General features: G+C 39.7%; 2 protein-coding genes across 2 annotated transcripts in view; both read left to right on the plus strand.

The window, feature by feature from the left end:
• LOC127660453 (MAM domain-containing glycosylphosphatidylinositol anchor protein 1-like) overlaps window positions 1-14,117 on the plus strand; it is a 245,028-nt gene extending 230,911 nt beyond the window's left edge. Inside the window, exon 18 of the mRNA XM_052150695.1 lies at window positions 12,295-14,117. Coding sequence (XP_052006655.1) covers window positions 12,295-12,386 — 92 coding nt within the window. The 3' untranslated portion in view covers window positions 12,387-14,117. The remainder of the gene's footprint in view (window positions 1-12,294) is intronic.
• The window catches only part of LOC127660454 (AN1-type zinc finger protein 3-like), a 583,207-nt gene that overhangs the window by 302,573 nt on the left and 257,465 nt on the right, over window positions 1-23,169 (plus strand). The gene's annotated exons all lie outside the window — the stretch shown is intronic.

Consider the following 23,169-nt stretch of genomic DNA (forward strand, 5'->3'; position numbering starts at 1 on the left):
CCTATGTGTAGAAAATGTGCCCACAATCCAGTGTTCACTTCTGCACACAAGCACTGCATGTCTCATGTCCCCACCAGAGCACGCTCACATAAAGCGGTTACTGAACCGCTCGAAGCGTCAGAGTCAATGAAGGCGCTCACAAATGCGTCGCGCGCCCATTCTCTGCCCGCTCTGTTACACGGCCAGCAAACATTCCTCTGTGTGTAAGTCCCGTGCCCATGACTATGCTTACGCATCACGTAACAGATGTGACTCTTTCCCCATTCATTCCAATCGGAAGTCACTCACAAAACAGCCTGTTCATGCTGTCTGCGAGCAATCATGCATAAACACACTAAACGCGCTCACACATTTTGTTCAGCTCTGTGTGCGGCAATCAGAGCGAATTGGCCATTCACCCTCTAGCGTTACGCTTCAAAGCGTGGGAAGCTATTCCAGGGATATCCAAGTGGGTGTTAAGCACAATACAACAGGGCTATTTGCTACAGTTCGATCGCCGCCCTCCTCGCTTCAGAGCGCAGCTCGAAACCACTGTGAACACGGAAGCAGCGTGCATGCTTCGCTCAGAAATAGCAAGCCTTCTGTGCAAAAGGGCCATAGAAAAGTGCCACCCTCTCTGAGCGAAGTCGGGGCTTTACAGCCGTTATTTTCTTGTTCCCAAGGAAGACGGCGGCCTCAGACCCATATTAGATCTCAGGGTTTTGAACAAGGTGCTTGCAAAAGACAGTTCAAAATGCTTACAATCAGGAAACTCCTCGCGCATGTGTGCCAGGGGACTGGTTTATTTCTCTCGATCTGAAAGATGCATACTTTCAGATTCAGATAAATCCCGTCACAGGCCATTCTTGAGATTCGCCTCGACGGCCAGGTTTATCAATACACCGTCCTTCCGCTCGGCCTGTCCTTAGCACCTCGTACTTTCACGAAGTGCATGGATGCGGCGCCGCACTCCCTGCGGAGTCAGGGTTTGCGAATTCTGAACTATTTGGATGACTGGCTGATTATGGCTCAGTCACATATGGAGCTTCTGTCTCACAGAGCAGTTCTCCTCAGCCATCTGAACAGTTTGGGTCTTGCAGTCAATTGGACCAAGAGCTCACTACAGCCCAGTCAGACCATTTCCTTCCTGGGAATAGAACTAGACTCCGTGGCAATGACGGCTCGCTTATCTACACAGCACGCCGTGTTCAGCGACTAGCCGCATCTTTTCAGATGAACAGCCTCATGCCTCTGAAGAAATTCCAGAGAGTGCTAGGTTACATGGCCTCAGCCGCAGCAGTTCTTCAGCTGGGTTTACTGCACATGCGCCCGCTTTAGCATTGGCTAAACACCCGCGCATCTCGCCGGGCTTGGGCCACAGGCCGCCAGCCCATCAAGGTGACTCAGACCTGTATATCAGCTCTGCAGCCCTGGACAGTGGCCGAATGGTATCAGCGGGGAGTGACAATGGGAGCTGTATCTCGCCGAAAGTCATCTCGACAGACGCGTCCAACACGGGTTGGGGCGCGGTCTGCGAGGGCTCTCCGGTTTTTGGCCTATGGTCAGTTCAGGAAAAGCTCCTTCACATAAATTGTCTGGAAATGATAGGGTCACCACGTCCTGGTCCGTTCGGACAACAGATCTGTGGTATCCTACCTAAACCGTCAGGGCGGTGTCAGATCCAGGAACCTCTTCCATCTGACCAAACGCATACTGAGTTGGTCCCAGTGCCACCTGCGCCGCTGAGGGCGACGCGACGTGCCAGGCCACCTGAACGACGGCCCGGACAGACTGTCCAGAGACAATATTCCCCAGGGGAATGGTCCCTGCACGCTCAAACAGTCCAGACGCTATGGCACCTATTCGGCAGAGCAGAGATAGACCTCTTTAGCGTCCAAAGAGAACTCTCGCTGCCCAATATTTTTCTCGAGCGAGGACGCCGCTGACCCAGGACTGGCCCAGACGCCCGCTTACGCCTTCCCTCCCGTCTCGCTATTGCCACAGGTAATGCAGAGGATCAGGGAAATGCGTCACTCTGTGCTCCTCATAGCCCCGCATTGGGAGAATCAGACATGGTTCCCAGAGCTTACACAGCTGTCACTGACAGCGCCGTGGCCCATCCCAGTGAGAGCAGATCTCCTCTCTCAAGCTCGCGGCACAATCTGGCATCCCCACCCAGAGCGCTGGGCGCTGCATGCGTGGGTGATCAATGACTACCCGTCGCTCTGCCAGAAGGAGTAATAAACACCATCATACACGCTAGAGCCCCTTCCACGAGAAGACTCTATGCATCAAAATGGTCTGTGTTCTCAAAATGGTACACCGACAGAGACCTGGACCCGCGGACATGTGGGGTGTCGTCGCTGCTCGTATTTCTACAAGAGCTGCTGGATAAGGGCAGATCCCCATCCACGCTCAAAGTGTATGTGGCGGCCGTTGCGGCGTTCGCTGAACCCCTGCACGGCCAGTCATGGGGTAAAACGAGCTGGTCATCCGCTTCCTCAGGGGAGCTAGAAGGATGAACCCCCGCACTCCCATCGGTTCCTATCTGGGATCTTTCTATAGTTCTCGAAACTATGAAAGCCCCCCTTTCGAACCACTTCAATCCATGGATTTGAAATACCTTTCACTCAAAACCGTTTTCTGACTGCCCTGTCATCAGTCAAACGTGTGGGAGACCTTCACGCGCTGTCTGTCAGCGCTGCGTGTCTTGAGTTTGGACCAAGTGACTCCAAGGTCATTTTAAAGCCTAGACACGGCTATGTTCCCAAGGTGATCGGTACTCCTTTCAGAGCACAGGTAATTTCCCTATCGGCGCTGCCAGCACCCGATAGCGAATGCGACGCCAATCTCCTTTGCCCGGTCAGAGCACTGAGATTGTATACTGCGCGCTCCGCTGCTTTCAGACGCTCTGAGCAGCTTTTCATTTCGTTCGGAGGGCACACCAAAGGTCTCGCCACCTCGAAACAGACACTATCTAGATGGATAGTGGACGCTATTGCTGCTGCATACACGTCAAAAGACCTGCCATGCCCGTTGGGCATTAGGGCTCACTCCACAAGAGGCATGGCATCCTCGTGGGCATGGTCCAGCGGGATTTCCATTCACGACATATGTGTGGCAGCGGGATGGACTTCCCTCCACCTTTGTCAGATTTTACAATATGGAAGTGCCCGCTCTGCAGGCAAAACTACTAGCGGTTTAATACGCTACAGCTCCCCTGGTGAGCTGCACTGATGGGACACATTCCACACAGACCGGCACCGCCGCTCTGTCATTCCCTTCCCACTATGTGCTTATGTATTACACAATCAATGACCCGCATTCTTGCCGACCAAATATTTTTCCCCACTCATAAGGGCTCCCCGGTCCCCCTTAATTCCCTGGGGCTCATACAGTGGATGCTTGGCGCGCACGGCATTGACAATGGGTTCCCGTAGCGTAAGCTAGCTTATGCAATACGAGAGAACCTCTCGTAAGAGAACGTATCGGTTACCTAACATAACCTCGGTTCTCTCTAGATGAGGGAACGAGTATTGCGTGAGCCGGCTGTGCTCGCGCCACCGGCGACTTTTCGCTTCAGTCAATGAAAACCAGGGTTCCAGCCTACGAACTACGCTTATATGCACTCTAGTCACACCCATTTTGGCGGGCTTTGATGCAGTGAGCGCCGGACGCCTCTCATTGGATGCGAGTTCGCCCAAGCTCGTCTATAGGCTGCAGCAGTTGCCACAGAGCAACCTATGAGCTCGCTAGCTAGCCCGCTCAAGGTCTGCAGCTGCCGCGACTGCGTTGACAATGGATACAAAAATTAAGGATAATTTTTGGCTTCAATATCTCAGAAAAGATGAATCTTTCCCGTAGCGTAAGCTAGCTTACTCAATACTCGTTCCCTCATCTAGAGAGAACCGAGGTTACGTTAGGTAACCGATACGTTTTAAAAAGTTAGAAAAAACTATTCAGAAATGTAATAAAAATAATGTATTTTTATTATTGGAGGTGATTGGAACAGTACCATTGATTTTACGATTGATAGAAATGGGGAGGAGACACATAATGAATCAAGTACAGTGTTGTCAAAAATATTAACTGAATTTGATTTGATAGACATATGGAGAAGTAGAAATATACGAGTAAAACAGTACATGTGGCTTAAAGTTTCTGATAGTAGGATAAGTGGGGCAAGGTTAGATACATTTAATTTGGATAAGATGTGGAATAGTCGAGTGATGAATGTTTTTATTTCACTCAGTGGGGTTTCAGACCATCATCTGATTGTTTTTGATTTTTTTTAATGGTCAGAACCAAATTACTATTGGCATCTTAATCTTAAATTATTGCAAGATTCCTCATTTTGTGAAAAATGTAAGGTTTTTGGAATATTTGGAAATTAAAAAAATAATTATTTAGAATATACACTCACCTAAAGGATTATTAGGAACACCTGTTCAATTTCTCATTAATGCAATTATCAAATCAACCAATCACATGGCAGTTGCTTCAGTGCATTTAGGGGTGTGGTACTGGTCAAACAATCTCCTGAACTCCAAACTGAATGTCAGAATGGGAAAGAAAGGTGATTTAAGCAATTTTGAGCGTGGCATGGTTGTTGGTGTCAGACGGGCCGGTCTGAGTATTTCACAATCTGCTCAGTTACTGGGATTTTCACGCACAACCATTTCTAGGGTTTACAAAGAATGGTGTGAAAAGGGAAAAACATCCAGTATGCGGCAGTCCTGTGGGCGAAAATGCCTTGTTGATGCTAGAGGTCAGAGGAGAATGGGCTGACTGATTCAAGCTGATAGAAGAGCAACTTTGCCTGAAATAACCACTCGTTACAACCGAGGTATGCAGCAAAGCATTTGTGAAGCCATAACACGCACAACCTTGAGGCGGATGGGCTACAACAGCAGAAGACCCCACCGGGTACCACTCATCTCTACTACAAATAGGAAAAAGAGGCTACAATTTGCAAGAGCTTACCAAAATTGGACAGTTGAAGACTGGAAAAATGTTTCCTGGTCTGATGAGTCTCGATTTCTGTTGAGACATTCAGATGGTAGAGTCAGAATTTGGCGTAAACAGAATGAGAACATGGATCCATCATGCCTTGTTACCACTGTGCAGGCTGGTGGTGGTGGTGTAATGGTGTGGGGGATGTTTTCTTGGCACACTTTAGGCCCCTTAGTGCCAATTGGGCATCGTTTAAATGCCACGGCCTACCTGAGCATTGTTTCTGACCATGTCCATCCCTTTATGGCCACCATGTACCCATCCTCTGATGGCTACTTCCAGCAGGATAATGCACCATGTCACAAAGCTCGAATCATTTCAAATTGGTTTCTTGAACATGACAGTGAGTTCACTGTACTAAAATGGCCCCCACAGTCACCAGATCTCAACCCAATAGAGCATCTTTGGGATGTGGTGGAACGGGAGCTTCGTGCCCTGGATGTGCATCCCACAAATCTCCATCAACTGCAACATGCTATCCTATCAATATGGGCCAACATTTCTAAAGAATGCTTTCAGCACCTTGTTGAATCAATGCCATGTAGAATTAAGGCAGTTCTGAAGGCGAAAGGGGGTCAAACACATTATTAGTATGGTGTTCCTAATAATCCTTTAGGTGAGTGTATATGTCAATGGTGGGATGTGGGTCAAGCAAATATATATATTTTTTGTCAAAATTACAATTCACATAATACATCAATAGTGCAAGCAACAGTAAACAATCTTCAAAGAGACATTGAAATGCTGGGGAGTGCGCATTTTAATAACAATGGAATTGAACATAAATAACTTTTACAAAAAAAGAGGAATTTGTTTCTTTCTACAAGAGCAATAAAGGGAGCATTAATAAGGGCAAGGGTTTGCTTCATTAAGGATATGGATGCTTCTACTACTTTCTTTTTCAACATTGAAAGAAAAAATGTCCAGCAAAAGCAAATGTACCACCTTCGTCATAATGATGAGACTCTTACATCAGATCCTGCAGAAATAAAGATACAGCAGATTTTTATAGAGACTTATATGATGCTAGGTGTTGTGATTCTGGGAATGGTTCTGATTTACTAAATGAATTACCCAAATTAGGGATTGAGCATACAATATCCTTGGACAACCCAACTGCTGGAGCTCACAGAAGCAATGCAACAAATGTCTACCGGTCGATCCCCAGGGATTGATGGACTACCTGCAGAGTTTTATAAACAATTTTGGTCAAGTTTCTTGGTAAAGATGTATATGAAGTACTTTTAGAAAGTATTGAAAACAAGTCACTTTCTACAAGTTGTCGATGTGCAGTACTATCCTTAATCCCAAAGAAAGGGCATCTTGGACTTCTGAAAAATTGTAGACCAGTAACTTTGTTGTGTCTGGACTACAAAATATTTTCAAAATGTCTAGCAAACAAACTCAAGTGTTACTTGGAATCATTCATTCAGAAGGACCAAACATATTGTATTCCTGATATGGACAGTCTTTTTTTAGTGAGGGATATAATTTATTTTAATCATTTTAATAATTCTAACCATGGCATTTTATCATTAGATCAAGAGAAAGCTTTTGGTCGAGTTGATCATGGTTATCTTTTTAATGTCTTACAAAAATTTGGTTTTGGTGACATTTTTATATCATATGTTCAATTATTGTATTCTAATGCCTTTGTGATAGTAAAAGCTGGTGGTGGTTTAAGTGCACCAATACCAGTATTAAGAGTTATTAGACAAGGCTCTCCGCTTTCTGGGCAATTGTACAGCCTTGTGATTGAAACATTTTTGTGAAGGCTAAGAAGAGATTTGTGTGGAATTTCAATTCCTGGAGTAATAAGTAATTCTTTACTATCAGCTTATGCTGATGACATTACAGTTTTTATTACAAGTCAAAATTATGTTACAGTGTTAACATAGGCTATTGAAGAGTTTGAGAAAGTATCATCAGCAAGAGTAAACTGGGGAAAAAGTGAAGGTTTTTGTGGGAAGTGGGAGGGGATAGGACCTCCTCAATTGCTGAGTGGATTGCTGCGGGGAAGAGAAGGGCTGTACATTTTTGGTGTTTTTATGGGAATAAACTATTCCAAGCTAAAAATTGGGAGGGAATACTGGAGAAGGTGTCTGCCCGATTGTCTAAATGGAAATGGCTATTACCACAATTGTCATAAAGAGGGAGAGTTCTAGTAGATAATAACCTGGCCACTTCCACATTATGGCATCAAACTATTGCCATTGACTACAAAAGGGATTTTACAGAAGGCAGGTGGTCTTGGATTGGACAGACATCTATTTTTAATAAGGCTGGGAGAGCTGTCTGTCTGAACTTACACCTTTTTACCAGCCAGTGCTACATTCTTGGAGGACTGTTTTTAAAACTGAAAGAGTGTTGGATGAACCAGGACACTGGGTTACTGAGGAACCTTTAACCCAATGTTGCAGACCAGGCTGTTGTCCTCAGTAAGTGTACATACATGCTTACTGATAAATGGAGTTGTTAAGTTGGGGCACCTGCTGAATAAAAATGGGTGGAAAGACGAGAAGGCCATTGGAGAAGTGACGGGCTTGAGGTTTTCACGTCTCACATCTAAGCTTGTAGAAGAAATGTTAATTGTGTTGCCAAGCAGTTACAGGGAGTACATTGGGAGGATAAATTTGATGGACATTCAAAGTGGACTGGAATTTCCAAGGATTAAAGTCACCTCTGTCATTGATGAAGAACAAGAAAGTGAAGTGGCAGATTCTATATTATATTTAGAAACCCCTAAGTTGGAGTTTTTTGAGAGCACATCAAAGATAGCGATATATTACACTACAGTGAAAGTTCTGTATAAAGACACAGTTACAAGACAAAAACTTTCAAAGTGGCCATAAATGTTGGAGCTAGACTTCCTTGTGTGGGACAGGTGGAGAGGCCTGTATAAAACTCCCATAGATAAGCAAACTGCTGATCTACAGTGGAGGATTATTCACTGGGCAATAGCTTCAGACAGACATGTGGCACAACTGAATCCAACAATAGGTGAGGAATGTAGGTTTTGTGGGAGGGTTAAACATTTAGAACATTTGTTTATAAGATGTGAGATTAGAAGTCCTTTTTAAGATTCTTATGAATTGGTTTCATGCATTTAATGAGGAGTTCTCAGAGAAACTTTTTATTGTAGGGGTGAGGTATAGTTTTTATATCAGAAGCAAAGCATGTTTATTAAATTATTTGATAGGAACAGCAAAACTAGTGATTTGGAAAACAAGGAAAAATAAGGGACTACAACGGGTTAGTACAGATGCTGAAATGATGTTTAGGAATATGATTGCAGGAAGCCTTAAAGTTGAATTTGCTTATTATTCTCTTATCAATGATGAGATGAAGTTTTCTGAAATTTGGGGAGTTAATGGAATTTTCTGTACAATTGATGATGGTCTGTTGTTTTAACTTTTTTAAAAGGAATAATATTTAGTTTTGATTTTTTTTTTTTTGATTTTTTTTTTTTTTGCTAATAAGAGGTTGATGATGATGTGTATTTTATTCTTTTAATTTTTTAAGATTGCATTACTAAATTATTTTGATAACTTGTGATGTATGATTGTTAATTGTAACAATAACGTTTTTGTTAAACCTCTCTCTCTCTCTCTCTCTCTCTCTCTCTCTCTCTCTCTCTCACACACACACACACAAACACACGCACACTCTGTATCTCTCTGATTTTAGAGTTTATGACATAGGTATGGCTGAAAATTGGGGACCAATTCTTATTAAATCAGTTTGAAATATTTGAACTGAATAATGTTTATGATGTGTGTGTTTTTTAACTGTTATTGGACTTCTGCATTATCGGTTTGATTCGGTAACTCGTTATTATTGCCATTGTTAAAACTTGATAAAACTGGTCTCAGAACAGTTCTAAAGGCACCTTATTTTAATCCTACTTCCTTATACAGCCTCCGAAGGCAGCATTTTCTAACTTTTGGATGTAGCCAGGATGTTGTAACATGGCTCCTGGATCATTAAATTCTTCACAATTCCCATCCCTTATATCAAGCATTTTTATTTGAAAACAGCTACAGTTGCATTGTTGAAAGTGCAGCGCACACACGTGCATGCATACACACACACACACACACACACACACACACACACACACACACACACACACACACACACACACACACACACACAGTTCTTTTGCAATCAGACTCTCTTAAAATCACCCACCCCCTTCAAAGGTCCTTGAGAGAGATGTCACGGCTCACACGATTTCGTTCCCTATTGAAAAGGAAGAATAAAAAGCTTTATTATGAATATATTGATTTCCTGCTAGCCCAAGAAACCCTTGATATAAATTCATATTGATTTTTTTAAAAATACAATACCTGCTCTTTATTTATTAAACCCATTTTGTTGGCAGCTTGCACGCATAATTAAATGTCCGTTTGTGTGTGTGTGTGTCTGTGTTATGTTTGTGATTGGAATGACTGGTTCTTAAATAACACTACAAGCATATTTAGTCCCCCCTCCCATCATCTTCTCCAAGCCCATTTCCTGTGAGTTGAGTTGAAAGATATTACTCAACAATACCTCGGCGACATAATGACTTGTAATTGTCCTCTCACAGGTCATCTGTCTTCCGTAGCATACAGATATTAGTGCTTATGACCACTGGTGCAGTCACACCATGATGCCAGCCGCTGTAACCCTATCCGTCTGCTCCATTTCCTCAGTGTCCTGCGGTCCGTTGTGCCAAATCTTGACAGGCGAACAAAACCATTTACGACAGCTGTGTCTTCGCATTCCGAGCACACAGCTGCTCTCCATTCTGACACCTAGTTATCATGTGGTTAAGATTAAAGGAGTAGTTCACCAAAAATGGGAAATCTTTGCTCCGATCCCGTATTATTCTTTCTTTTGACGATGTAAGATGTCAGGCGAAGGGGGGGAGGGGGGTTCTCAAATCTCATCCACGAATGTGTTCAGATCATTAATTGTGCTTTTAGACACTTGCCACCATATCTGACATTATTGGGTTTCCATCCACATATATGTTGGCAAATTTTGGGATATTGCAGAAAACTTTATGTATGGAAAGACTAAGAAGCAAATAAAATCTTAAAAATATACACAAAAAACATACACTCTGTCAATGTATTATTCAATGAGACGACATGCACATAATCTTTGATGGAAAGACATTTACTGAATATATTCCTATAAAGATTATAATGGAATATAGATGCGCATCAAGTCTTGTGACGATGTGCTATTTCAATACGTAATTCGCTCAGAGAATAACATCGATATCATCGCATGCATATCATATGAAATGTTGCACTGATTATTCTGCAATGCAAAAGCCTGTCATCAAAATGATTGGCCATTATTACCTACCAGAATTGTCTGAAATGCTTTCACTCCCAGACAGAAGGCATTTGCTGCTGAACACTAGCAAACGTGAGGTTTGTTAGAGCATTTTGTCTGACTGCTGTAAACCACAAGTAACTTATTTTATTTAATAAAAGAGCCTCAGTGGCCTTAACTTCCATTTTCATTTCTATTTTGTGCCAGTTTCCCCAGAAGTGACGGTTTTGTTCTCATAAACACATGAGATAGGAACGTTGCTTTATTCCCACATTTTTCCCAATTTCTTTTGGCATAAATTACATTTGTAAATTGAATGGAAACATGATTGTTGACGGCAAATGCCATTGGTTGTCGTGTGTCAAAAATAATGTTTAAAAACAGTTGAAAAAACACAACCACAAAGGAGATTTAAAGGGGTCATGAAATTATATATTTTTTAATAGTTTTAATATCTTTCCTGAGGTCCACTCAGAAAAGATCAGAATTTAGTAATATAGGATCATTTAGTAATATAGCCTCCTTAAAACCTTAATTTAAATGCCCATTGTTCTGATTGGTGAACATCGTGCAGCCCCTTAAATTCAGCCATATTTTAAATGCAATCTGAAGAGAATGAACAAGCTCCACAACATTATAAAACGAAATTTCAGGGGTTACACGTAACGCACATCTAACACATTGATTCTCAAGCACAACTGTAACACTCACACCCTGTCTGCACCGGACATGAGTGTCACATCACATCAAAAGCTATAGAACCCATTATAAACAATGATGTGGTCTACGATGGAAGCATCCATTGTGGCACGTTGCGAGTGCTAGTGCTAACAACACAAATAAATGGATTAGAAAGTTTGTGTCAAAGCGCTGGTGTAGAGAGCCTCAAGCTGTTGCGTCGCATCAACAGACGTGCCCTGTGTAAACAGCTTGTCAGCACCATAAACTATCAAACAGTCATGACATTTTGAATATTTATGAATGGAACTGTTTATTTATTGTTTTGCATTGGGTCCAAGTGTTTCTAACTACACCATCCTTCAATAACCGTTCCTTTGCAAAGCTTGAATAATTTTATGACAAGCAATGCATGCTGAGCACTAAAAAAACATGCAATCCACACTGAAATAAGCTGAAGACACATCCACATGATGCAGATACAAAGTCCATTGCATAGTGCAAACTAGATGCACACACATCCAGTTTCCAGTATCTTCCTGCACTGAAATGCACTTCGCCGGAAACTTATCTAAACGGTCAAAGACGTCCATCCATCGCATGTTTTCATACACCAACAATAGCGTGGATAGGTGAAAGAACACGTCCATGATGCGCTTGTGCTCAAAACAACAAGAGGCACAGGATCTGTATGAAACAGAATGGCTCACCTTTTCAAAGTTTTGACACATGTCAAACTTGACACATGTCTTTTAAAAGCAGTGCCAGATACATGACAGTAGTCAAAAACATCTGTCTTTTCTAATCAAGTACAAAAATAGTTGAAAATAGTCCTGATTGGACCCCTTTGATGTTCAGGAATAGTTAGGGCACAGTAGGCCTTGTTCGTCCTTCTCTTTCAGTTTACGAACTGAAGCACAAGTGGACGGGGCCATATGTAAAAGTAGGTATTAATGTTTTTGAGCTCTAGAGCCGGTCATTAATTAATGAGCCCCCAAATGGCGTTGGGAAGTTGCGGAAGTAGAGAACGAGGTGCATTTTCAGCTTGGTTTCATTAAATGCTTTTATTGCATTGCTGATTAAGTTTTGAGTTCTGAAATGTACAGTATGTTTTTATAGTTTTATATATGCTGAAATATTAATTTCTTTTTTTCTGTGGAAAAACATGCACCAATGAAACATGCACCATTCAATCAGGGACTTTTTAAAAGAAAGTACATTAAATTGGGTCAATTTAAATTTCAGGTTCAATTTAAAGAGGTTAATATAGTGTTTTTGTGTTTATGTTTACAGCAGTACTCTCTGGGACAGACCAGCGTCTTCATCTTCTTCCTGTTAGCATCCATCTCATCAGCACCATCTGTCTGACACTCCTTCTCAGATGATACTGACAAACCCGCGCACACACGCCTACGTAGGATGCCTCCCGTGGCAGCAATAAGAAAACTGCCCAACGTGTGACCACACTTCCCGCTGCTGCCTTCCTCATGCTCGTTTCCTCCTGTGTTTCCTGTTTCCCATGCTTATGTCCTTTTCCAAGACTGCAATCATACTTCAACTTTACAATGTTCTTTTTCTTTACATTTACACATACGGCAGTTGCTTTTATTTAAAGCAACTTGCATTGCAATCAAAGTATACATTTTATCAGTTGGTGTGTTCCCTGGAATTCGAACCCATGACCTTGGCGTCGCTCGAGTTGCAGCTGAGCTTAAAGAACACCTATGCTTTCTATGTTAACATGAGCACTGCTTCTACTTGCTATGTGGCACCTTTATTACAACTTTTGTGTTTTATAAAAGCATAACCTCAGTTAATATTGTGCAGTTCCATCCATACATCTTGTCACCTCTGCACTGTACATCCTAAATCATTCTGTATCCTCCGTGTATGTATCTGACACGCCAAAGTGTCAACTCTGTTACCAAAGATGACGGAGGGCTTACAGGATGGATGGACAGCTAAGAGAGACACAAGAATTCTCTTTCTCCAAATAAACTACCCCTTCCATTAAGTAAAGTGCATGGAGATTTGATTTCCTTAGGATGTTGGTTCAAATAGCAAGGAATGATCTGAGCAGGAATGGACAAATGAAGCAAGGATGGTCACGATGTTAGCAGCTTAATACTGATGATCTGACTTGTATATCCACTTGTATTTGATATATTGGAATGTCGAGCTGCAGAATACACAAATGGACTTCAACTGCAACTTCTGGGACTACAACAATGTGAAACTAAAGAAGCACAAATTTAGATATTTTTTGGTCATTTTTGGTTCCTTTACCTGGTATTTTGTTGGTCTGGATTCACTGTTCACTTCTTGTCCTTTGGCTTTCTTTACCAGCCAACGTATACCACTGCTGCATTGCCGATTGGTAATTAGAGGTGTAGAAGGTGGTCTTGAAAACAGTACAATGTAAACTTTAGCGTAGAAAGGCAATTACCTCACCCTCGATATACAAGATCCATAAGCCACCTGGACAAACTGTGAGAACGATCACTTGAGCATCAACTTTAGCATCATACCTCTGATTAGATCACAGACACTGCAATGAAAGGACCGAAAGATTGACAACTCTGGAAGCCAAACTGCAGTCTTGGGGTTGATGATGAAGAATGTCATTTATATGTTGTTAGAGAGAAAGTGCATGTACATGCAAAATTCAGTGGGTTGCCTTTGAAAAACATTGGTTTGAAATTTTAAGATGGCAGCAAGCAGTCTTGACGTTGAGAAAGTGAACTGTTTTGAACACATTAATCTAAAGGACACACATTTGTTGACGCATCTTCATTAATGCTGCATTCCATTCAACATCCGCACTAATAAATTTTTGTTTCAGAAATTCGTTTTTGCTTTCTTAACATCATCGTTTTATGTAATGGAGAGCATTTTCAATATGCGTCATTTTTGGTGGAGTAAAACGCCATTCAAGTGGGGATGAGAGTCATAAATAGCTAAATCAATACGTTTTCAAATGAAAATGTATTAGTGTGGATGTGGCCTCTGAGAGTAGAACATTCCAACATCTTATGTGAAAAGATGCAATAGAATAGTTCAAACTTGAAAATGTGCTTGCAAAAGCAGAATGATGGCTCGCAAACATGGCGGCACCCAGGGAGAACTTTTACGCAAATAAAATGCGTTAATGAATCAAATTCTTAATTGTTCTGAATTGTAATGAATCATTCTTAATGATATATGGGTGATAATCGCAGCCCTTCAGTAGGAAAACTGATAAACACACAACAAATAATTATGAGGTATATAACAAAAGAAGCTCCAATATAGGGCACAACACCGCTTATGTGCATCCCAGACGCAGAATGATGCACTTCAATGTGTTTGTTTTTCTTCTGCAACAATTTATTAAAGCTATCCATTGTCTGTCACACACCCCAAATGACTCAACAAAAATATTGTACTTTAATATGTCCACAACACCTCACAAATCAATCTGTGGACTATGCATATAAACTGTAACATTGCTTACAGCAGGCGATTTAAAGTCTGAAAATTGAGTGTGGTGAATTTGTACACAGGCAATGTTTTATAAAATAAGGATGATTTGAGATGCAACATATTGAAGTTTACCATGATGATAGTAACTTCACATGAAAACAAAGCACATTGTAACATGCTTAAACTATCCGAAAAGTTGCATTTCTCAATGCATCACTTTAAAAGAACCAAAGCTTAAAATATTACACTTACTAGTTAGTTGTTGGACAACTAGTGTAACATCCTGTCCCATTTGTACGATGTGTACCTTATGACATCTGTCTGCATGTTCTACATCTGTCGTCTTCAGTAACTCTCAGGGACAGAGTCACTAAGAATGAACTGCGGCTGCTAAAACCATCGTTTTTTTGCACTCGCTAACTGCGCTCGTTTAGCAACCGACTCACTAAAGGAATTATGCAGATCAGGCAACTGTGCAAACGTGCTCATAAAATCGCTGCTGAATGCAATTTGAAAATGTGAAATTCTGATCTTGCGGTCCGATTCTGAGTGCAATATAGCCGAGGATGCCACAGACCACTGTATTTGACCCACTCTGCCGGGAATTAACCGCATCACTTTGATCCAGACACCTGGACCATCTCTTAAGCATGCAGAACATGTGCTTGACAACACTGCGCATCTGCATATATATAATTTATAATGCTCTTCAACATCATTTGATTACTATTTGATTAATTACAGCTGAAATGATCGGTTGAACATGTTCACAAACATTTATTTTAAATAAAATTAATTTTACTGCCTACTTTCACAGTCATAGCGCAATGTAAAGGCAGAGTCACACAGAGTTTTGTGAAGAAAATGCAATCTTTAATAAGCCTAAATTACATAGAAAGGAGGTGTGTTTGTGTGGAAAAGGAATGACAACAACTTCGTTTATATATTAAATCCACGTTCACTAAATGTGATTGCAGGTGGTTAGTGTATAAGACACAGGTATCTGCGCTGAAATACCATGTGCAAAAAGTGGTGCAACTGTTTAGTGAATCTGCCCCTCAGTCTTTCAAATGCTCCCAAACAGCTGATCTAAGTCACTTTTTTGGTGGATATTGGTCTGGTAGATTCTGGAGTTCGTGTGGATCCCCAGTTTCTCATAGAATTCCCGTTCAGTCTGCGATGCCTGGTCAAGCACCAGATGGACTACGTCTGTAATCGTAGTAACATCTGCACTTACATGCCAGGAACAAGCACAACAGATTTTTACATTTAGGCTTACATTGCAAAACTCTTATCTTAAAGCTTTTCCACCATTGGGTCGAACAGTTCTAAGCACGTTGAGTAACGGTTCTGGGATCATTTCCACATGTGACATGGTTTGGTAGCGTACAATTACAAATTCCTGGCCTGGAATAATTTGTTTGGTTAGCTTTCCGTACTCAACTATGCTGGTGGAATGCCTTTAGTATGAGTATCTCCTCTGTGCTCAGAGATCGGAGATATCAAATAGGAATATTACATATCCGACTTTGAATGGAATGCACCATTAATTAAGAATGCTAATAATTTAAGATTCAAATGCAATACCCCTAGAATTATTTTTAAAATAATTAATATCACTTAATGGACAATGACATTTAAACACATTGTTACAGTGCAGTTGCAATATGTGATGCCAGATGTTTAAGCAAAGGATGTGAGAAAACTTCCAGGGCTGTGTGTTTGGTTCTATTTGAAAGTTCTAGTACTCTCTTTAGCTTCATCATATATCATCAATGCAAGGGAAGGGGGCACAGAAGTACAGTAGTATACTGATCATATGAAGAATGAAAGGAACCATTTGTGCCTCTGTTGGAGTGTCCTTTATCCAATTTGTAAAAACGTAGATGTTATTGTGCAATATTATCTATCTATCTATCTATCTATCTATATATATATATATATATATATATATATATATATATATATATATATATATAAATTGCTTTGCTCTAGTATTACCCATGCTTATATCATCAAAAGTAGTTCCATACTCATTGGAGCTTTAAGGTAAGTCTGTTTACAAAACATAAGATCTGCTACATAATTTTCCGGCTTGTAAAATTAGCTCACGCTCATATTTAACCAGTTCATATTTATCCTACGGCATAATGTGGTATATTCTATTATCGCTGTCGAAGAGATTATCATACACTCGCTCCTCAGGTAATTCCATATGTAACAGGGACAAGGCCTGGAATGATTTCATCCCCAGTTCAGGTTTCTCCTACAATTAAAGACACTCCCATGGCTGTAATACTGTTCCATGTGTATGTTACCATAAACACTCCAAACTCTTGCACAATGCCTTCACTACACATATAATCAGCTATTATTTATAATCAATGCTAAGTTTAATAGGACCTGATACAGGACACACATTATTAGATTTATTGCGAGAACGACAATGGAAGTGAATCAATAAATGAATGGAGGGTTACATCATTTTGTGTTGCAGGATATTAGTATGTACATGGTTATGTATTCAAAATGTTTCCTGTCATTGTTTCAAGATATTTTTTGTGTGTTTGATGACATGCCTGTACTACCTTATGTGTTTTTCATTTTTTCTGGATTTCAAACCATTCCGATTTTCTTCAACATAGCCTCATTGTTTAATTCATACAACTTGATGAACCCTTATGATACCATACGACTTTGCTCATATGAAACAATTATCCCCATAATTCAGCCCATGAGTCCAACCGATCAACAAACAGAATTTAAAATTGATACAATGCAGGCATCACATTTTAGCTAGCCTTCTATCCAACACTTTATATTAAGGAAACAAATGAACAAATTTGGTTCCTCATTCCATATTTATTTGTGCTATACAAATGACTGATGTATGTCAATAACCTGTGATATGCTTCCATCGTCTTGCTTTAAACCCTGATATTTTCTTTCTTGGTTATTTTCCTTTTAAAGTCTTGGTTAGGTTTGTGTTTGGGCTGAACATAGAGAAAATCATAATAACATTGTTGGTTTGTTTATTTTTCCCAATGGGAGTAAAAGTCGTAGCCTACATTTAGTACGAACAACTTGAGCGATTTCTCACAATTTTACCATCTCACACTATTATTTTGACTCACTGACTATGTTCACTAAGTGTTTGGGATTGACAACCATATTTACTTAAAGTTTTGGCTCTCAGTTTGTCAGAAGCGGAACAAATACTGTCTATACAGATAGATGACTGAAGTCGATTCCCTTAACTCACAATAGACTTGAGTAATGTCTATAACTGTAATGACTTATAATTAAAGATTTAATTTGTATTGAAAATTATACACCATAACCTGAGAAAGATTGGCAGTCCTAACATTGCTAATAGTGATTGACAGCCAATAACCTGTAAAACATGCACTTACTGTATGTCAGCTGGGTTTCCATCAAACTATTTTTTATGTAAATTTTGAAATTGTGCATAAGAAAACCTGAATGGAAACGCTTGATATGCGAATAAACTCTCAACATTTGCATACAAGTTTATACGCTAGGATGAGATGGATATATGGTATATGGAGGCTTGCGGCATATGGAAATAGCCATTTGAGCACTCATTATGTGAGCGATTGCACTTGTTCTGCAATGTCTTCTGGCAGAATTTTATAACAATGTACAATTGCTCTATTACAGTGAATACAACTCACCCTGAAGGGTGAAGATAACGTGCTTAACAAAGTTGATGGAAATCTGCAAATTTTCTTGAATCAAATTTTCATTTAGATGGAAACCCAAGTGACATGACATAATATAGAATTCACCTTTCACTCTCAGTCATAACTGAACTGTGTATGAACAGAACTGAATTTTGCACTACAAAACAGGACTGGCAACCATATTCTGCTGTTGTGTGAATGTAACCATTATTGTCTACCATTTATCAGGCTGTACAAAGTTGCTATTAAAGGTTGAGTAGCCTACATCTCATTGCAATATATTTTGAAATGTGGCTTTAGAAGAAAAGTAGAAAAGAAGAAATATTTGGGGTCATTGAGAAATCTGATTTTTATTGACTGTAAGGTTATCAAGGGGGTTTGATTTTTATTATATTGTGATTTTTTTTCTAATCGCCCAAACGTATGCCTCCACAAGAATGACTGGAGAATGAACCATAATGTAGCATTATCCAAGTGTAATGTACTGTACCACATGAAAGGGCATTTCCTGTTTCTTCTGCTCTGGAGGAAGTCATTAGATTTCCACCTGAAGCACTGGTGAAAGAAAAAAAAATCACTGTGGGTCTTACTGCCAAATGCCCTTCTAGCCTAACAAATATATTTTATTATTATTATTTCCCCATTTTGTGGGTTTTTGAGACATTTTTTTATTATTATTATTATTTCAATTATTCTATATGGCCATTCTCATAACTGTAATATAATACTTTTTTTTTACAGTATTACATTAAAACATACAGTAAAAGATTGATATTATATATTCTAGTTAGCATTACTAGCATTATTCAAGGCAATACAACTAAATAAATACTACAATGATTTAATTTAATAAATTTTTTTCATTAAGGTTATGAGATTTGGGGGTAGAATGTCAGAATGCATAAATTATAATGGCCCTAAAACTATGCTTAATTTTCTTTAAGCAAAGTTGAAATTTTTATTTTGAGGTGAAATATGACAGACACATGTTTTGGACCAGTTTCGTAATATACACTGATATATTTAATAATTTAAAGTAATAACAGCAGAATCCCTTGACCAAACCTGAAGGTTCATCAGTTCATCACCAACATGCACTCACAAATACAACCACATCACTGCTGAAGAATGTCTCTCAATGTTGAATTGATCATTAGTGAGTGGCACAGCTCTGATTGGCTGTGCTGTCGTATGCAAAGCATTCAGATCAGAGAGAAAGAGTTTCTGTTTTTTTGTTTGTATGTATATATATATATTTGTTTGTTTTTAGATATACCGGTGCACAAGTGAGAGAAGAGCTTGTAGCACTGCAAGTTGTATATTCTCTGTCATGTAATGAACTATTTTAGAGGAAAAATATATTTGAAATATGACTCCAAGATGTATAAATAAATAACCTTGAAAGATCTTCATTGTGTTTTTGTGGTTTAATGTATTACAGTATGCGTTCCTCAAACTTTGTCGTAACCACAACAGTTAAGATTATTATTCAGCGTCAAATGCAAAGCATAACATTGTTACAACCTGAAGAATCTAGGTTAGACATGATGTTTTAAAGCATCACACCACATTTGTTTACCAAGAGCTCGTTCACACACTGATTAACACTGCCGACCCTGGAAAGAGGATCCAAATTCACACCATAAGAAATTAGCAAAGAAATGTAAGTGCAGTGTAGTTCTAGCAGGAAGACTAGCAGCTGTACATCATCGCAACATTAGCTGAGTAATTCCCAGCCAATCACATGTAAGCCGTTGCTTTATAAGTCTGCTCACAATCTATCACATTGCTGTTTCAGTGCGCTAACACGGCAACCTCCACCACCCCACCACCACCAGTTAAGTCCCGTCCTGCACGGGGTTAAGCTCCTCGCCCCTGCCTCCTATCTCCGGCAGGATATGATGGTTCCGAGTACAACTTCTTCGGAGTGCCAGAAAGCCTACGCCAAAGAGAGGCATTCATTTTCTGTTTTATATTCATCAAATAAATGTCATCTTAAATCTCACTCAAGTCTGCAAGTCTTCCTGATAGAACAATCATTACTGAAAGAAATTACTGCTTTACTGTTCGCACATAGGCTGTTCGGAAATTGCATACAAAGCCGACATGTTTTTCATCATATTAAGGTAAAATCATTATCTTTGCATCTCTCAGCTGTTAGTCTCAGTCACCATTCAATTTTATTGCATGGAAAAAGATGCAATGAAAGTGAATGGTGACTTAGACTAACACTGCCGGACACCTCCTTTTGTGTTCCACAGATGAAAGAAAATCATAAAAGTTTATAACAACATGATGGTGAGTAAATGATGATAGAATTTTCATTTTAGAGTGAAAAATGAGATCACAGTATTTTTATATTTCTCTCTATATATTTCTTCGCCTCCGCATCACTCGCTCTAGACACTCATTTGTCTGCCAATTTTATCTCTTTCTGTCAGTATGTCTATAGTTACACAAATACCCTTCCTCCACTCATGCACTGTTAGCCTATACAGGCTCAATGACACTTTCACTTTTTTAAAATCTATCCTTAGACATGAATGTTAGAGTCTGAGAAAACAATACATGGTAGTACAAGGTGCTTACATAAAAATACCATGTCCTATCACTTAGAAAAGAGGAAGAAATAATAATGCACTTTTTTTCTTCACCGAGTTCCAGATGAGGAGTTTAATTGCAGGTCACTATACTGCATCAACAATGCATTCGAACAGAGGGAAAAAACACAAGTCGAGATGCTTCAGTGGCTTCGGCTTTTGAGGGATGGTTATTAAAGAGCGCACAGAAACCAACCAGCTGAACTCTGCAAGACACAAATTGAGCGCAAAATGAAAGCGCCACCCGCCCTCTAAACAAAATATAACTGTCATATGTAAATTAGCTAATGACTAATTAGTTATTTTCCTCACTAATCCGTCAAGTTACCTAGGACACCACAAAACAAATTGCATTTATTGCTGTAACAGAGTCAAGTATTAGGGGGAAAATCCCACACAATTAATGATCCAATTAATTACATTTTCTTTGCTAAAATACTTTCTATTACCCAATTTTAATGTGCAAAGTCAACTATAAGTAAGCCATTCATAAGTTGACTTCAAAGAGTGTAAAGACTGTGGCTCTGTATCTCTTTTTAAGACATTACTATAAACCAATACACTCACTGAGCACTTTATTAGGATTACCATGGTCCTAATAAAGTTCTCAATGTGGTCTTCTGCTGTTGTAGCCCTCAAGGTTCGATGAGTTGTGCATTCTGAGATGCAGTTCTGCTCACTACAATTGTACAGTGATTATCTGAGTTACCATAGCCATTCTGTCATCTCAAACCAGTCTGGTCATTCTCCATTGATCTTTCTCACCAACAAGGTGTTTCCTTCCACAGAACTGCCACCACACTGGATGTTTTTGGTTTATGGCACCATTCTGAGTAAACTCTAGAGACATTTATGTGTGAAAATCCCAGGAGATCATCAGTTGGAGAAATACTCAAACCAGCCCATCTGGCCCCAACAATCATGCCACGGTCGAAATGACTGAAATACAATTTTTGCCCCATTCTGATGGGGCAAAAATCATACATACCTGTATGATTTTATGCACTGCACTGCTAACACAAGTGACTGATTAGATAATAGCTTGAATAAGTAGGTGCACAAGTATTCCTAATAAGTGCTCAATGACTGTATATAACAATATAAAATTGTACATAATACATTTCTTTATATCATAAGTATAAATATAATTACATTTTTGCATTTTGTATGTTTTTGGAAAAATTACATTTTCTCAGAATACTTGGTAACTTTTGAATGTCCATCAATGGAGTACCATACTTTTTGCCAACATAAAATGTTGTGATGTCATCTTGTTCAAAAAGTACACTACCATATAGACCGACCAATAAACAAACAAAATTTTAAATAGATACAATACAGGCAACACCTTTCAGCTAGCCTGCTATCAAATTATTTCTTTTATGAAAAGAATGCCTTTGAATAATTTTTTTTGCTCAAATCATATATGTTTATGCAATGCAAATGACTGATTTATGTCATCAAGCTTTAATACGCTTCCCTTGTCTAATTCCAAATACTGTAATAATGTTTTTTTGTTTGTTTGTTTCGTTTATTTTCCTCTATAGGAGGAAAAGTCATTAAGTTTTTGTATGGGCCAACTTATAGGATTTCTTATGATGTGTCAAAGCAGAATGATGTCATTCATGTGAATTCAGTGACAGTAGGTCGAAAGTTCTGAAATCAGACGGAGCTTACAGATATTCGAACCACTCCCCCTAGTGGCCAAACCTGGAAGTCCACAGAGTGGTGCCACAAGCAAGTAGTTTTTGTAGATTCAAATTATGTTATACCATTAACAGAAATGCATATTTAATTAACTAAACCTCCTAACCCCAACCCAACCCTAAACCTAACCATAAATGGATTAAAAATGTAATCCCAGAGCGAAAATTCAACCTCCTCGTGCCCACCATTATTTATGAGAACACAATTACTTCCTGGTTTCCATGCGAACACAACCCATGTCTCTGAGGTTGCTCAGTAGAGCCACTGGCAAAAGCAACCACATTTTAAATTATACAAAATGTCTGGATGGTGCTTGTCAGTAATTCAGCAGAATGCCATCAATTTCAGGGTTTAGGACTTTCGGAAACAATGTGTGATTTCTCGTGTGATCATGTTGGTTGAAGCTAACTAGCTAAACCTTGACCCTTGAGTTCAACATGTCAACTTCTGGCTCAACCAATGACCTGAATTCAGGGTGGAACTGTTTGACCATTAGCAGAAAGGAGGAAGAACAGAAGAGTGTGGTAAGAAGTTTGGGAAACCTATTTGAGAACAGTCATTATTTCAGCATGGTTTCAGGAACATTACGTTAATGTGGCAAATTCATGTTAATATGTGCTTCATTGCATGTTTGGCTGCAGTTCCTAGTGAATAGTCTAGCAGGGGGCACCAAAAGTGGTGTCGTAATAAGACGA

This window comes from Xyrauchen texanus, chromosome 20, assembly GCF_025860055.1.
Source record: "Xyrauchen texanus isolate HMW12.3.18 chromosome 20, RBS_HiC_50CHRs, whole genome shotgun sequence".
Lineage (NCBI taxonomy): Eukaryota > Metazoa > Chordata > Actinopteri > Cypriniformes > Catostomidae > Xyrauchen > Xyrauchen texanus.